Source organism: Lithobates pipiens, unplaced genomic scaffold, assembly GCF_037356315.1.
Source record: "Lithobates pipiens isolate NorthernLeopardFrog02 unplaced genomic scaffold, aLitPip1_a1.2 Scaffold_19, whole genome shotgun sequence".
NCBI lineage: Eukaryota > Metazoa > Chordata > Amphibia > Anura > Ranidae > Lithobates > Lithobates pipiens.
In genome coordinates this window covers 141,500,128-141,517,909 of record NW_027507764.1, presented here as the reverse complement: position 1 = coordinate 141,517,909, position 17,782 = coordinate 141,500,128, and the positions used below count along the sequence as shown (strand labels likewise).

Here is a 17,782-nt window from a genome sequence, read left to right as displayed (position 1 = left end):
TTAAGGTGTTGGAGCTGCCAGATCTGGGAACCTCACATTTATGGTTGGCGGAGTTGAGCAAGAATTTGCTGCTGCAAAAGAACTTTTGTCCTGTATGGGAGCTAATGTGGTTTACTGTGGAGAAGTTGGAACAGGGCAGGTATGCTTCACACTTCTTAAATAATGAAAATAATAATCAAAAGTGTCATGGAAGTCTTCGGAACAAAAAATGTTTTTGTAAATGCTACCATTTGCTACATGTTAATAAATTGCTGTGAATTTTTTACGAACTCCTTTAACCACTTCAATACAGGGTACTTGTACACCTTCCTTCCCAGACCAATTTTCAGCTTTCAGCACTGTCGCAGTTTGAATGATAGTTGCGCGGTCATGCTACACTTTACCCAACTAACAATTTTTATCATTTTATTCCCACAAATAGCTTTCTTTTGGTGGTATTTGATCGCCTCTGGGATTTCTATTTTCTGAATTTGCGTGGCAGGAAGAAAGCCATTGTTGAAAGAAAGCCATAAGAAGTCCCATTTGCAATTTGCGAGAAGCCATGTGGCAAACATGTGGAAGAAGGTGCTCTGGTCAGATAAGACCAAAATTTAACTTTTTGGCCTAAAAGCAAAATGCTATATGTGGCGGAAAACTAATAATGCACATCACCCAGAAAACACCATGCCCACTGTGAAACATGGTCGTGGCAGCATCATGTTGTGGGGATGCTTTTTCTTCTGAAGGGACAGTAAAGCTGCGCAGAATTGCTGGGAAGATGGATGGAACCAAATGCAGGGCAATCTTCGAGGAAAACCTATAAAGAAAATTGAGATTGGGACGGAGGTTCACCTTCCAGCAGGACAATGCCCTAAACATACAGCTTGAGCTACAATGCAAGGGTTTAGATCAAAGCATATTCATGTGTTAGAATGGCCCAATCAAAGCACAGACTTAAATCCAAGTGAGAATCTGTGGCAAGACTTGAAAACTGCTGTTCAGACGTTCTCCATCCAATCTGACAGAGCTTGAGATATTTTGCAAAGAAGAATGGGCAAGAATGTCACTCTAGATGTGCAAAGCTGGTAGAGACATCCCCAAAAAGACTTGCAGCTTTAATTGCAGCGAAAGGGGGTTCCACAAAGTATTGGTTCAGGGGGGCTGAATACAAATGGATGCCACACTTTTCACATATTTATTTGTAAAGAATTTGAAAAAGCATTCTCTTATATTCACTGACTGACACAGCTCCTCTCTTAGCCATTGGGTTGTTACGCCACCTTTAGGAGAAGACTAGGCATAACATGTTATGAAAAACCACAGAACTTTTAGTACCGCCCAAGGGGCGGTCCCTTGGGTAGCAACCGCCCAGCCTGCCATGCAGCCATCAGTTTTTTATTTTGCCTAGTGAAGGAGAAGGAGCTAGGAACCCTGACGGGCCCATCGGTCCGTGTTTTTTCTGCAGAAGCTTTTTTTGCTGAAGATGAAAGATCCTTTGATCTGCTATTAACAGCCAGCTGGGTGACAGGCTGGATACCCTTATCCTTGTAGTCTCCCCAGCCTGGCCTAAGGTGTTTTATTTTTTTTCTCTCCCTGGGGGTGTCGAGGCTGTGTCTGAAATCCCTGCAGCACTGATCACCGCCATTTTCTGCCACTGTTCCTCATGGTTTTCAGTGTTCAGCGGCCATCTTAGGTGAGGGCAAGGAACAGCATGCTCTGCTGTAACTGGCGGACATTTTCCCTGTGATTTTGTCCTTCATACTGGACGCCGGTGGGCATTTTCTTGAAGCCTGAGCACATTTTCCATCAGTCTCTAGAAGCAGCATGCTTTCCTGTAGTCCGGGGCCCATTTTCCCAGTGCTTTATGTCCTTATGCTGGATGCTTGGCGGCCATTTTCTTTGAGCCTGGGCACATTGCAGATCGGTTTCAGCGCCATAAGCAACAGCTTTGGATGACACAGTGGGAATTCCTCTGCACCTGGGAGCTGACAGAGAACACAGGCACTACTTGCTGGACAGCGCAGTACCAGTCAGGGTGGTGAGTCCTGCGGGAAAGCCCTCAGCCAGCAGCAGTTAGGAGGGTGAGACCATCACTGTCCTAAGTCCCCTTCAGTTGGCAGACAGGCTAGGGTCAGCATGGCTTCAGAAACTGGTGTTTCTTCCCCGAAATTCAGGCAATTGCAACCAGTTCGCCTGCGGAATGCGCAGTGCCTCTGGGCGCTTTGTCGGCAGTCCTCAATTTGTTAGTTGCCAAGATGGAGGCGGTGCATGGGCGCAAAGGTGCTAAAAAGCGCCCCCCCCCCCCCCCTGTTGCACCGCGAATTGGGAGAACCACAGGCTTCTCCTATCTGCGTGGAATTAGAAGACCAACTAGTGCAAGGCCTTAAGTATGTTTGTGAGGGGTGGACCCCCTTACAGACATCGCTGTGTTTCTGTTTATGCTTATTCCGATCAACAAATATGTGAGTGTTCATTTTTATTTTAATAAATATTTTTAAACTGTATCGCGCTATGCTAGTTTTTTGTTTGCATGACTGGTGATACCTGAGCTCCTTATTTTCACCTGATGATTGAACACCTTCTGATGACCAATATTGATGAATATATGGCTTGAAGTTTTCTGGGACATGATGCACAGGATCTTTACCATTGTTTTTTGATAACCAGCAGGCCTGTTTGACTTGAGAGGCGTAAGCCCCTGTAAGTCAACATCATCCGGTAAGCCTCCCTTTTTGTATTTTGGTGGTGGTGTCATCCTTTCAAGCTTTAAACGTCACAGCAGAGGCTGCATTTCACCATTTTATTTCTTTATGCTTCACGTTTTGGATCTTTGGATCTACACTGCAGACTTGGAAGAGTGTGTAGATTGTTCACTATATTGACTTTATTGTATTTTATTTTGTACACAAAAGTTTGTGCTTGCACACTGTAGGGATTCGCTGAGATCCACGATTTATTGGCACTTAAGTTATTTGTGCGATCCTACGGGATCTCAATTTATTTAATTTCTGTTTTCTCCTTTTTTCTTTTTTCTTCACACTTGTGTTGTCATCATTTATTTGTTGAGATCCATGTTCACTGGTTCTAAGGTATCTATGTGATTGAGGTGTTTGTAACCTAAGCGCTACACTTTTTGGTCGTAATTACATTCGTGACGTGGCCCTGGATACTCTTCCCCTGTTATCCAGGGCTTCAGTGTCCACAGTGGTGCTGAGGCACCTGATTTGATTAAAATGCTGGTCTGCTGACCAGGCATCCAAGAAATCCTTGACGGATCTGCCCTTCCTTGGCGACCGGCTCTTTGGATGACCTTATTATAAATGCCACAGGTGAGAAGAGTACACTACTCCCACAGGCCAGGAAGGCTAAGGAGCAGTGCCGTAGGCAAGGGCCCTAATTTTTTCGCTGAATATTGCTTTTTTGTCCGCCCGGAGCTTTGGCCAAATGTCCCCAGCCCGACAGGACGACCTCTGAAGGACCAAAGCGTCTCTGGAACCGCAAGCCTCCGAGCAAAAGTGCTACCGCATGAAGATTTGCCCCCACCCGCAACTCGGATGGGGGGTCGCCTTCGGGAGTTCGCAGCCAGGTTGACCTCTCGGCTGTCCGACCAATGGGTCTGTTTGGATGTACCCCTTCCTTCTTGGGAACTACAATCTTGGATCTAAAAGCCCTCAATTACTTTGTGAAAGTACAGAGGTTCAGAATGGAATCAGTTCGCTCAGTAGTCGCTGCACTCCATCAAGGGGACTCCCTGGTGTCCTTAGACATCCAGGATGCATACCTGCACATACCCATATTCCTCCGGCATCAAAAGTTTCTGTGATTTGCAGTCGGGGAAGCCCACTTCCAGTTTGTGGCTCTCTGTTTTGGGTTGGCGTCAGCCCCTCGAGTCTTTACCAAGGTATTGGCTCCTGTTTTGGCATTGCTACGGCAATGCGGGATCACGATCGTGGGTTACCTAGACGATTTCTTCCTGAGAGCATCTTCCGCCTCAGAGTTAGAGGAGGATGTGGCGATCACCATGCAGACCCTGCATTTTTTTGTGTGGCTGTTGATCGTACCGACTCAGCGTTTGGAGTACCTAGGCTTGCTGCTGGACTCCATGGAAGTGAGTGTTTCTCCCTTCAGACAAGCAGCAGACTCTGAGCCGCTGTAAAACTGCTGATGAGCCACAAGTGGTAATCGCTACGCTTTTGCATGCAATTTCTTGGACTGGTGGTGGCCTCCTTTTGAGGCAGCACCATATGCCCAGTTCCACATCAGAGGCTGCAGAAAGAGATTTTGACAAAGTGGGACAAATCTCCGTTGTCCCTAGATTGGCAGATTCAGGTGAGCCAGTTAGTCAGGGATTCCCTGCTCTGGTGGCTGAGGTCCCCGGTACTTCAGTCCGGGAAGTCGTTCCTACCACTGAAATGGACAGTGATCACAACGGACCCCAGCCTACCCGGCTGTGGTGGAGTAATGGGAGTTCTGTCGACTTGGGGCCTCTGGTCGATGGAGGAATCCAAGTTGCCGATCAATCTGCTCAAACTGAGAGCGATCAGGCTATGCCTCTCCACATGGTCGATGAGACTGTGAGGACGTCCGACCAGGATCCAGTCAGACAACGCTATGGCTGTGGCATACGTCGATCATCAAGGAGGAACAAGAAGCTCAGCCGCCGCACGCGAGGTTGCTCACATCCTTCAGTGGGCAGAGCGACATGTACTGACCCTATCGGCCATTTACATCCCGGGAGCGGAGAACTGGCAGGCAGACTGAGTCGCCAGATGCTGGACCCAGGAGAATGGGCGTTGCATCCGGAGGTGTTCAGGCTACTGTGCCTGAGGTGGTACACACCAGACGTGGATCTTCTAGCCTCCTGCCTCAACCGGAAGGTGCAGAGGATCGTGTCCAGGACAAGAGATCCATGGTGGCTCCGTGGAGTCAGTACCAGCTGATCTATGCCTTTCCTCCGCTGAAACTGTTACCACATCTGCTTCGCAGAGTGGAGGCCGAGGGGATTCCAGTAATTCTGATTGCCCCAGATTGGCCCCAGCATCCCTGGTACGCAGACCTAGTGTGCCTGGTGGCAGACGCCCACTGGCAACTGCCGTTACGAGAAGGCCTTCTGTCTCAAGTTCCGGTTCTCCATCCTGCTTTACCATCGCTGGCTTTAACGGCATGGTTATTGAGAGCCAGGTGTTGAGGAATCGGGGTCTTTTTCGGACGCGGTGATCCCAACTATGCTGAGAGCACGGAAATCTTCTTCTCGGAAGATATATCATCGTACCTGGAAGGCTCACATCTCCATGTGTGAGGAGAAAGGATGACATCCACGCTCCTTTTCTATATCCAGGATCCTGCTGTTTCCACAGTAAGGAGTAGACCAGAAATTGGCTTTAAGCGCCATTAAAGGACAAACATCAGCTTTGGCTGTCTTTTTTTTTCAGCGACCCCTAGCCCCTTTTGTCCAAGGGCTCCGACATGTAGTTCCTTCAGTGCGTCCACCGTTACCCCGTGGGATCTGAACCTGGTGTTATCGGCGCTTCAAAAACCGCCATTTAAGAAAATCGGGGAGATCCCGCTTTTGACTCTTTCCCAGAAAGTGGTCTTTTTAGTGGCCATTACATCAGCCAGTAGGGTTTTGGAACTGGCGGCCTTGTCCTGCAAGTCGCCCTATCTGGTTATCCACAAGGATAAGGTGGTGTTGCGTCCGCAACCTTCTTTTCTGCAGAAGGGGGTCTCTGTGTTTCACATCAATGAGGACATTGTGTTGCCATCTCTGTGTCCTAAGCTGACACATCTTAAGGAGGTGGCCCTTCATTCCCTGGACGTGGTTCGGGCCCTGAAGGTGTATTTGTCTGCCACGGCTCCCTTCTGGAAGTCAGACTCACCGTTTGTTTTGGTGGCTGGTCCAAAGAAAGGCATGGCGGTCTCGTTGGCCACCATTTCCAGGGGGATCAGGCAAATTGTAGTACAAGCCTATGCCCCCTTTCCGGTCACGGCCCACTCCACGAAGGCAATCTGAACGTCTTGGGCCTTCCGACATCAAGCAGCTGTCTCGCAAGTGTGTAAGGCGGCGACCTGGTCGTCTGTCCACACGTTTGCAAAATTCTACAAGGTAGTTGTCAGTGCATCGACTGATGCCTGTTTTTGCCGCAAAGTTTTGCAGGCGGCTGTATAGTTGCAATTGCATATGCAATTTTTCCTTTTTTTCCTGTTTTTTTTTTTTTTTATTTTTATTTTTTTTTTGGGTAAAAATGCAGTAACTTTTAAGTTAATGCACTGTTGCATTTGTTACGGCAGTTTTTGGTGCGGTTTGAAGGTAGGGCCTCTCTGTTGAGGAGCACCCTGTTTTTTGTGGTGTTTTTGCCATACACTGTGAAGTTTTTATGCTGTTTTCCCACCCCTCATTTTGGCACTGCTTGGTGACGTCCAAATGGCTAAGAGAAGAGCTGTGTTAGTCGGTGAAAATAAGATTTTTTTTGTATTCACTGTAAAATCCTTTTCTCTGTAATTCCCTGACTAACACAGCACCCGCCCCTCCTATTTTTCTTTACGTTATACTGCTTGTTGTACTGATGGCTGCATGGCAGGCTGGGCGGTCGTTATCTAAGGGACCTCCCCTTGGGCGGAACTAAAAGTTCTGTGTTTTTTCATAACATTGTTATGCCTAGTCTTCTCCTAAAGGTGGCGTAACAACCCAATGGCTAAGAGAGGAGCTGTGTCAGTCGGTGAATTACAGAGAAAAGGATTTTACGGTGAGTACAAAAAATCCTATTTTTATCATTTTTATTCACAATTATGGGCCACTTTGTGTTGGTCTAGTACATAAAATCCCAATAAATCACATTTACGTTTATAGTTGAAACATGACAAAATATGGAAAATTTCTAGGGTTATGAATGCTTTTTTAAGGCACTGTACGTAAATTAAAGAATTATTCTGTTACTTATGTTTACTTTAATCCCACTTCTGGTATATTGAGTCACTGGTAATGTAGGTCTCAGTTACCACCTGTGAATCCTATGTTAATAGCGTCTTCACAGAGATCTTGTCTGTAAACTGATGATATGTAATGTCACATTAAGTAACAGTGTATGATCTCGTACAGTACATGCACAAAATTTGGCTCTAGCAGCATTGTTGTGTTGGCAGCAAAAATGTGAAGAAACCAGCCATCAATGATACCTACTAGTCAAAATGGCAGAGTGATAGTTTAGCAGGTGAAGAAGTGTTTGTGTGGCAATGAACAAACAAGGAAGGCAAAATAAAGTGTTTTATTTGGATATAGAAACTGCTGCCAGTAATACTGGCACTTTTATATAGTAGAGAAGATTGGGCAGTCCGCCTTAAATTTGATCATTGGGCTTTTTCTAGATTAACCAGAAAGGTTTTTATAATGGCGTAGAATATCTACACTGTATACCAGTTCTGTAATGGTGAGACTTTAGAAGTTTAAGTCTTGGAACTGAATTCTTTTTTTTTTTTTTTTTTTTTTTTTTTTTTTTTTTTTTGGCGGTCAACTACAAATCTCCCCCTCCTGTCTCAATCAACGCCCCATCCTCTGTGGACACCTCAAAAGCAGCTCTAGCTGGTAGTCAATCAGCTTGTATTCATGCTGTCAGCATGTAAATGTTGACATTATCCAGCCCAGACCATTGTCTTGTTTTTAAACTAGACATCTGTGACTTTGGCTGATCAATGAGAAATGAAAAACTTACTTTGGTTAATGCACTATAATTGTTGAAAGTGAGTACACCAATATCCAGGAAGGTTTGCTTATATTTTAAGAAAGGCAAATAAATAACCACTTAACTTGTTTTCAGTTTCTTATAAGTATTTTCTTTTTTGCAGGCAGCAAAAATTTGCAATAATATGTTGTTGGCTATTGCCATGATTGGCACGGCAGAGACCATGAACCTTGGTATAAGGTAGGCTCTATATGAATTTGAGTGTTTTTAGGTATCTGTAAAACTATGCAAAGGCACAGAGTTGTGTACGTTTGCAATTTCAAATAAATTTGTCTGATGCTTTCATATCCTTTTCTGATGTTTTAGCATTTTAGGTTTCTTTAAAGTAGTTTTCAAACGTTTTAAACACAGGGCCGTTAACTGTCCTTCAGACCTTAGGAAGTCCGGAGTGTTATTACTTTGATGCAGTTAGCCAGCTTGAACATACTGCAATATATGCAAAGAATTCCTGTTTTGCTTGAAACCTATAAAAATATATAGCATGGAGTTCATTCAGAATCTCTTGGAGTGAAAAAAAATGCAGGATTTTTAGTTCTCACTGGAAGAGCATGTGACCGTGACCATGCAGGAGCACAACTGGGACACTGGGGCAGAGCATTGTCCTCCTACAAGAAATATCATTAACTAGAACTTTGTCAGATTAGCTTAAAGCGGAGGTCCACCCTAAAGTGGACCTTCCGCTCATCGGAACCCTCCCCCCCTCCGGCGCCACAATTGGCACCTTTCAGGGGGGAGGGGGGTGCAGATACCTGTACAGTACAGGTATCTGCACCCACTTCCGGGATAGCTCTCTGCGGAAAGGGGCATAGATTACGCCCCTTTCCGCAAGTGCCCGCCCCTTTCCGCAAGTGCCCCGCTGCCTGCTGGGAACCACACAGATCCCAGAGGCAGCGGGGACCGTCCTTATTGCACAGCGCGACTCGCGCAGTAGGGAACCGGGAAATGAAGCCGAAAGGCTCCATTTCCTGATTCCCATACACAAGATGGCGGCGGCAGCACCCGACAGACGATCTAGAGATCGGCTTCGGGTGCCGACATCGCGGGCGCGCTGGACAGGTAAGTGTCACTATTTTAAAAGTCAGCAGCTGCAGTATTTGTAGCTGCTGGCTTTAAAATAAAATAAAAAACGTGGAGCCCCGGTGGACTCCCGCTTTAAGATAACTTTTAGAATTACAATAACATGGTAGGGTACTATCGCTTGACCCAGGCCCAATTAGCCATTGTCCCTCCCAATGTCATGTGACTCATGAGTGTTACAAGGTCTCAGGTGTGTATGGGGGAGCAGGTGTGTTAAATTTGGTGATATTGCTCTCTCTCATACTGATCACTGGAAGTTCAACATGGCACCTCATGGCAAAGAACTCTGAGGATCTGAAAACAAGAATTGTTAATCGACATAAAGATGGCGTAGCCTATAAGAATATTGCCAAGACCCTGAAACTGAGCTGCAACATGGTGGCCAAGACCATACAGCAGTTTAACGGGACAGGTTCCACTCAGAACAGGCCTCGCCATGGTCGACCAAAAGAAGTTGAGTGCGTGTGCTCAGTGTCATATCCAGTGTTGACTTTGGGAAATAGACGTATGAGTGCTGCCAGCATTGCTGCAGAGGTTGAAGGGGGGGGGGGGGAAGTCAGCCTGTCAGTGCTCAGACCATATGCTGCACGCTGCATCAAATTGGTCTGCATGGCTGTCGTCCCTTAAGAAAGACTCCTCTAAAGATGATGCACAAGAAGGCCTGCAAACAGTTTGCTTGAGACACATAGACTGACATGGATTACTAGAACCATGTCCTGTGGTCTGATGAAACCAAGATAAACTTATTTGGTTCAGATGGTGTCAAGCACGTGTAGCGGTAACCAAGTGAGTAGTACAAAGACGAGTGCGTCTTGTCTACAGTCAAGCATGGTGGTGGGAGCGTCATGGTCTGGGGCTGCATGAGTGCTACCGGCACTGGGGAGCTACAGTTCATTGAAGGAACCATTAATGCCAACATGTACTGTGACCTACTGAACAGAGCACGATCCCCTCCCTTCAGAGACTGGGCCGCAGGGCAGTATTCCAACATAACGGTCCCAAACATACCTCCAAGACGATCACTGCCTTGCTAAAGAAGCTGAGGGTAAAGCTGATGGACTGGCCAAGCATGTCTCTAAACCTAAACCCTAGTGAGCATCTGTGGGGGCATCCTCAAATGGAAGGTGGAGGAGCGCAATGTCTCTAACATTCACCAGCTCCGTGATATCATGGAGTGGAAGAGGACTCTGGTGGCAACCTGTGAAGCTTTGGTGAACTCCATGCCCAAGAAGGTTAAGGCAGTGCTGCAAAATAATAATGACCACACAAAATATTGACACTTTGGGCCAATTTGGACATTTTCACTTAGGGGTGTACTCACTTTTGTTGTCAGCAGGTTAGACATTAATGGCTGTGTGGTATTTTTAGGGTACAGCAAATTTACACTGTTTATACAAGCTACTGTACACTACTTTACATTGTAGCAGTGTCATTTCTTCAGTGTTGTCACGTGAAAAGATAAAATATTTCGAAAAATGTGAGCTACTATATAATAAAGGTTTTTATGACATTTTAACAAAGGTGTTTTATTGCTGTCTATTTTTATCCTTGCTATCCATTTTTTAAATAAGAGTGGAGGAAGGGAAATCTCCCTGGTGGAGGACATTTATCAGAAAAAAAAACAACCTTTGCACCAGGGGTAGGCAACACACAGCCTATTTTGCTGGAACTCAACTCCCTCCCCATCAGCAGAGCAGTGCAGGCAAGTGTCAGTGAGACACTAATGCATTCCAGTTTCAGAGATCCCCACGCCACACCTGCACTGAGGGGGAGGCACTGTGCCCCCACACATTGTAAAAGATAGGAAACATTGTTTTGTTTTAACTTTGCTGTAGCTGCGATCGTCCACTTTTGTGATGGGGAAGAGATTGGGTGCAATTCTGCTGGGGGGTTGGTCTCTGTTTCCCAGAGGAGGAGGACTGTCATTTGCCACTGCTAAAGCCAATCACAGTCCTACTAGCCCCGCCCACCACCTGGAAGAAGATGACTCGCTTGGTTGCCACTACCAATTTTAGAAAGAAGGGATTTCACTGTGATTGAGAAAACTGCAATCAGGTGACAGTTTGTGGAATTACAGTTGAGCTTCTGGAAACTTTGAAATTATTCCTGAATATTTGCATCATTTAATACTGAACCCATGCTCTCTGTGTCCCTTTAAGCCAGAGCCAATATTCAGCGCAATGAAAATCACATCCGACTTTTCCTGTGGCGCAGAGTGCCACAGTTTTCCTCAGCTGCGAGGGCCCAACTTGTGATCCTGCACACAGGCCTACTGCTTTCAGAAAATGCCCCTGACCTGAGCTCATAATTGCACATAAATTCCAGATGCTTATATGTGACATCACATACACACATGTGGGCTGGATGCGAGAGGTGGATCAGCAGGATGAGTGTGCCAGGACAGGTAGATGTGTCTCATCTCTGCTTTCTTTCACCACTCTGCATAGTGTGCATATCATAGATGAGATGAAGTTACAGCGCCCAGAGCAGATGAGCAGGGAGGTACAGTGGTGGAAAAGATGAGAAGGTAGTTCATCCGTGGGGGAGGTGAGCAGGGGGGTTCAGTGTTGGGGCAGATGAGCAGGGGGGTTCAGTGTTGGGGCAGATGAGCAGGGAGGTTCAGTGTTGGGCCAGATGAGCAGAGGGGGGTCAGTGTTGGGTTAGATGAGCAGGGGGGTTTAGTGTTGGGGCAGATGAGAAGGGAGTTCAGTGGTAGGTCAAAAAAGCAGGGGGGGGGGGATAGAGCAGTGGGGCAGATGTGAAAGGAGGTGTATTAGTGGGACAGATGAGCAGAGGGTTACAGTGGTGGGGCAGGAGAGCAGGGGGAACAGAGGGGGCAGAAGAGCAGGTGGGTACAGAGGTGAGACAGATGTGCAGGAGGTACATTGGTGGGGCAGATGAGAAAGCGGGTTAATGGTGAGAAGAGCATGGGAATACGGCGGTGGAGCAGATGTGCAGGGAGATATTGGTGGGGCAGATGAGAAAAGGGGGTATGTTGATGGGGCAGATGAGAAGGGGGGTTACAGTGGTGAGACAGAAGAGCAAGGGGGTACAGTGGTGGGGTAGATGTGCAGGGGGTACGGTACAGTGGTGGGAGGGATGAGAAGGGGGTTCAGTGTTGGGTCAGATGAGAAGGGGGTTACAGTGGCAGGGAAAAATGAGCGGGGGGGGGGCAGTGATCTGAGGTGTGAAGGTGCATGAATTGGGGCTGATCTGAGGCGCGTTAAGTTCTCACTACTAGTTTACAGCATTTACTTTATAAAAAAATATTTTTGTGATTGAGAGTGTGAAGTTGACTTTTTTTGTTATAAAATTGGCACGCTCAGTTTCCTTGAAAACATTTTTTCGGCACACTTTTTTTGTGCTCAAAAGGTTGCCTGCCCCTGCCTTACAATATGTTTAAAGCTAAAACAAGTTTTATCTGGAGGGGCATATAATGCAAGCATGGCTTCAGTTTTGAGCTGGCCTGTATTTTATTCTTGAAACCAGTTTGGAGCATAGCATTGTCCTATGTGAGTACTACACTTTGTGTGGTTATATAAAGCTAGATAGTGCACTTATTGACTGGTGCTTGTGGCAATATTCACTTCTTTCATTGGTTTTATTTTTCCTGGACAGATATCAGAATCCTCTGTGTAAAGGAAAGTTAACTTCATAATGTGTACCACAGGGAAAGACTAAATACATTGTTTGTATATGTACTGTATGGTTTCTAAGTTAAAAAGCCTACACATTAAAGAAGCATTCCAGGCATGGCATGTTTTACATAGCTACATTGGTCGAGTGTGTACCAATGTAACTATACATTAACCATACCTGTGGGATCTGGAAACTGGAAATCAATTTAATAGATACCACTACTCCAGTGATCTCACTAGCTTCCAGGTCCCATGCCAATCTCCCTAGACAAGAGAAGCTAGGAGGATGGCATTGTGCACATCTGAGCGCTTATTGCACAGATATGGCCAGCAGTGAAAAGGGGTTCATTCATAGATGATCCAAATACAACCTCAGCTTTGAGCAGGCCACCACTGTTCTACCAAGGTGGGTAAACCATCCTGGTGGAGGGGGTTTAGTGTGCGTAAGCTTAGAAAGGCTAGGGATGTACAGTGGATATAAAAAGTCTACATAACCCTGTTAAAATGTCAGTTTTCTGTGATGAGAAATAATTTCAAAACTTTTTCTACTTTTTTTAATGTGACCTATAAACTGTACAATTCAATTGAAAAACAAACTGAAATCTTTTTTTTGGGGGGGGGGGGGGGGGGTAAAAATAAAAAAACTGAAATAATGTGGTTGCATAAGTGTGCACACCCTCTTATAACTGGGGATGTAGCTGTGTTCAAAATTAAGCAATTACATTCAAACTCATGTTAAATAGGAGTCCGTACACACCTGCCATCATTTAAAGTGCCTCTGATAAACCCCAAATATAGTTCAGTTGTTCTAGTAGGTCCTTCCTGACATTTTCTTAGTTGCATCCTAAAGCAAAAGCCATGGTCTGCAGAGAGCTTCCAAAGTATCAGAGGGATCTTCATTGTTAAAAGGTATCAGAAGGGTACAAAAGAATTACCAAGGCATTAGATAAAAAATCGGTAGCATCTTTTTATTTTACTGATCATGTGCTTTCAGAAAATATATGGTTTGGGGGGTCTTTCACAAATTCTGAAAGCTATAAGTGGGGAAAAAAAAGCAAAGGAAAAATTGCAAAAATGGTCTGGCCACCTGGGCATACAAAATGGAGCACAGGGCCTGGCAGCGAAGGGGTTAAAGGAGTCCATATGTCTGGGCTATGGGGTAGAGTGGCAAGACGGAAGCCTTTTCTTCTGATGAAAAACATCTAAGCCCGACTAAATTTTGCAAAAACACATCTGAAGTCTTCCAAAAGCATGTGAGAAAATGTTTTATGGTGTGATGAAACCAAGTTTGAACTCTGGCCATAATTCCAAAAGATGTTTGGTGAAAAAACTACAATTCATACCACCAAAAGAACACCATACCCACAGTGAAGCATGGTGGTGGCAGCATCATGCTTTGGGGCTGGTTTTTTTTTCAGATGGAACAGGGGCCTTAGTTAAGGTAGAGGGAATTATGAACGGTACCAAATGCCAGTCAAGATTGGCACAAAACCTTCAGGCTTCTACTAGAAAGCTGAACATGGGGGGCGTGGCCAGGCAGCGGATGTAGCCGGACGCATACTCGGACAGCTCCGCCGAATCTCCGTAACATTATCCTGGGAGCCCGCTCCACTCAGCCCTGAGACCAGCCGAATGGTGGCGGCTTGCCTTGCTGACCCTGACTGAGCCGCTCAATGCCATCCGGGACCCAGACATCCGCCATGAAGCGTCAAAATCCACCCCGCTCGGCGGACCTCATGGGCCAAAATGGCGCTGCCTCGCAGCGCTCCGCGAAGGACATCCATAGGGAGGCGGCCGCAAAGCTGTTCTCCAGGCCGCTCTCCTTAGACCCTGCCTTCTTCCCTAGAAATGCTGAGGAAATACCTGGAGGAACATCGGAAGCGGATGACACAGTGCTGCTAGAGGATTCGCATAGCGCCACACTACCATGGGACACAGTGAGTACGCCAAAAAATGCCTCAGTTGGGCCCTTATCCCAGAGCAGCCCTGACAGTAAAGGGGAACCTACGTTAGGAACATTTTTACAGCAGTGAATTCCTGTAATGTTTCCATAGCAGCCCTTACCACTGAGATCAAGGGGGTTAAGGCTGAGATTACTTTTCTGCACCATGATACGCAGAAGCTCAGAGAAAGGACATCTGCACTGGAGGGAAGAGTGAGGATGACATGGCGCCAATGCAGAATGACCTTGCCTACAACAATCACCTGCTCTCACAACATGCCGCCCGTTTGGATGACATGGAGAATAGAATGAGGAGGAATAATGTGAGGGCCATAGGCATCCCGGAACGCATGGAGGGAAAAACCCAGTGGAGTTTATTGAAATATGGCTGACCAACGCCTTTGGCAAGGAAGTGTTCTCCCCCATGTTTTCAGTGGAACGTGTGCACCGGGTCCCGGCCAGGCCGCTGCCACCTGGGGCTCCTCCTAGACCATTCCTCTTCAAGCTCCTTAACTATAAAGACAGGGATGTAATTCTCAATTCCAGGATACCGCCCTGAAGCTGGAAAATACTAAGATTTCTCTCTTCCTGGATTTCTCCACTGATCTACAAAAGAAACGTGCTAAATTTACAGATGTCAAACGACGGCTCAGAGAGCTAGATCTTAAGTATGCTATGTTATATCCCTCTCGACTATGAGTCGAAGCTCTGGGCTCTGTGCAGTTTTTTGATACTCCATCTTTGGCAGTGCAATGGCTGGACCGCGAGGAACAGTCTATCCGTGCAGCCCACACCAGGCGTGGTGCACCTCCCTGAGGAATCCTAAAAGCCGTCTCATGTGTCTCTTTGCACTTTTTCTCCCCACTTACATCATGCTAAGGCGGAGGTAACCTGACATTTGTCTGACTTTGTTTTTGTGTCTGGAACCATGTGCTACAGTTCTTGCTGCTGAGAAGTTTGGGACACTTCGGTGCACTTCCTCTGTTACCCCCGGGATGGCGTGAACAAGATCTCCATCCGAATTCCGGAAAGTCTGTAAGGCCCTGTTGGCCTACTGTTTGTGGTTATTTTTATTTTTGATTTCCTCATCTTTCTTCTACCGTATTGTTTGCCTTGACTTCCTCAACGCTTACCTTGAAAATGTTATTGCTCTAAGTCTATTTTTGTTTTTCCTGATGCTGGACTTACTGCACCCTTTTAGGGGCGCTTTCCCAAACTGACCGTATCCCATACTAAGGGGTTGACCGCATTTTATGGGGTCATATGTATATGCTTTGTTTGTAACAATACTCTTTGCTGATAATGTTACCCTGCTCCAATGTCTATAGCAACAAGAATATTGTCCTAGAATGTCCGGGGCCTGAATAACCCGACCAAGCGCTTGGCAGTGCTATGGACGATCAATCGCTTGAATGCGGATGTGGTGTGCCTACAGGAGACTCGCCTCCCCCCGACATCTACCCCAGTGTTGGCACGGAGACAGTTTAGCCATCAATACCATGCTACCTGTTCGGTGTACTCGAGCGGGGTGAGTTTCCTGGTTATAAGCGGCACACAATTCTCCCCATTGGATATCAAAATTGACCCAGAGGGTCGCTATGTTTTTTTGCTATGCTCCCTTTATGGGACTAAATGTATTATTGTGGGGCTGTACATCCCTCCTCCATTCTCGGCTACCCTCCTTAACTCTTTGGCGGACTATATGTCCCACTTCCCAGGAGTGCCTTTATTGGTAGTAGGGGATTTCAATAATTATCTTGATGTAGAGCACGACAAATTGGGTGTCGGTGGGGGGCTTGGGTCTCAGACTAGGCAACGGACTACGCCATTTGCACGCCTTCTCCAGGACTTGGGCCTCACGGACACGTGGAGGATGCATAACCCAGATGCTAGGGTGTTCTCCTGTCAATTAGCCTCTGTGGGGGGGGTTTATCTCGCATTGATGTTACCTCTGTCTCCTCGGAATATCACGCCAGACGAATCTCTGACCATTCTCCATTCTCTATGGACGTTGGCTTGGGGGCGGTTAGGATGGGGGGCACCTGGAAACTAAACCCATTCTGGTTGTCCCTCTTGCCGCACCCAGACCAAATAGTCTCTTCTGGCCTCCTTTTTTCAGCAGAATATAGGATCCACAGATTTGACCATTGTCTGGGAGGTAGCTAAGGCTTGCCTCCACGGACAATTTATAAGAGAAATATCCTACATTAAGTCCAAAACTAAAGAATGGGAAAATTCAGTACTGGCAGAGGCACGAAGAGCAGAAGCACTCTATGTAGCTGACCCCAATGACAACACCAAAAGAGAGTAGTTGTCTTCCCAGTCTTTACTTAAAAACCTAACCCTACAACTAGCAGAAAATGGTTCTTCTTAAAACGAGCTCATTTTGAGGAAGGTGAAAATACAGGCAATATGCTAGCTTTGTTAGCCAAATCACAGCAGCCAGCATCTCACATAGTAGCGGTGAGGGACAATCAGAGGAATCTTTGCTGCTCCACACAGGCCATTATGGAAACGTTCAAGCAGTTTTTTCAGGAGGTTTATACATCCAAAGTACACCCTTCTAAGGAGGATATTTGTCGTTTTTTAGACAGATACCCCATACCCTATCTATCTGGGAAGGACACTACCCTGCTGAATGCCCCGCTGACGGAGGAGGAATTATTAGAGGCCCTAGCTCATGCACAGAATGGGAAGGCGCCAGGGGCTGATGGCCTGCCATCGGAGGTCTACAAACATTATGACTCAGTTGATCCCTATCTTTCTTCAAGTTTATAATAGAGCTTTTGAAACCGGGACACTCCCTGCCTCTATGAGTAAGGCACTAGTGGTGGTCCTGTTGAAGCCTGGAAAGGATGCCCTGTCCCCAGATTCTTACCGACCTATCTCACTGCTTACATTTGAGGTTAAACTGTTGGCCAGAGTTTTGGCTAACAGATTGGCCAAATGTATTCAAACCGTGATGCACAGAGACCAGTCTGGGTTCATTCCAACCAGGTCGACTGCTCCAAATTTACGCAGGTTATTCCTCAATTTACAAATCCCTGTCGATAATCTGGGCAATAGGGCCATTCTTTCATTAGACGCGGCCAAAGCGTTTGACAGTGTTGAATGGCCATACCTCTGGGAGAAGCTGTCGAGGTTTGGGGTGGGCCCTTCTTTTTTAAAATGGGTCCAATTACTCTACAATGCCTCAACAGCGAGAATGAAAATCAACGGTGACGTTTCGGACCCCTTTAATCTCTTTAGAGGCACTCGACAGGGGTGCCCTTTGTCACCCCTGTTGTTTGCTCTCGCGCTTGAACCTCTAGCTATCCATATTAGAGCCTCACGGGACATAACAGGGTTTCGCCGGGGCCTTAGACAAGACTTAGTCTCTCTGTACGCGGACATTATGCTGATTTATCTTG

General features: G+C 46.4%; 1 protein-coding gene across 1 annotated transcript in view; it reads left to right on the top strand.

Moving 5' to 3' along the window:
• Positions 1-17,782, top strand: part of HIBADH (3-hydroxyisobutyrate dehydrogenase) — a 213,622-nt gene that overhangs the window by 155,926 nt on the left and 39,914 nt on the right. The window contains exons 5-6 of the mRNA XM_077491347.1: positions 6-139; positions 7,819-7,895. Coding sequence (XP_077347473.1) covers positions 6-139; positions 7,819-7,895 — 211 coding nt within the window. The remainder of the gene's footprint in view (positions 1-5; positions 140-7,818; positions 7,896-17,782) is intronic.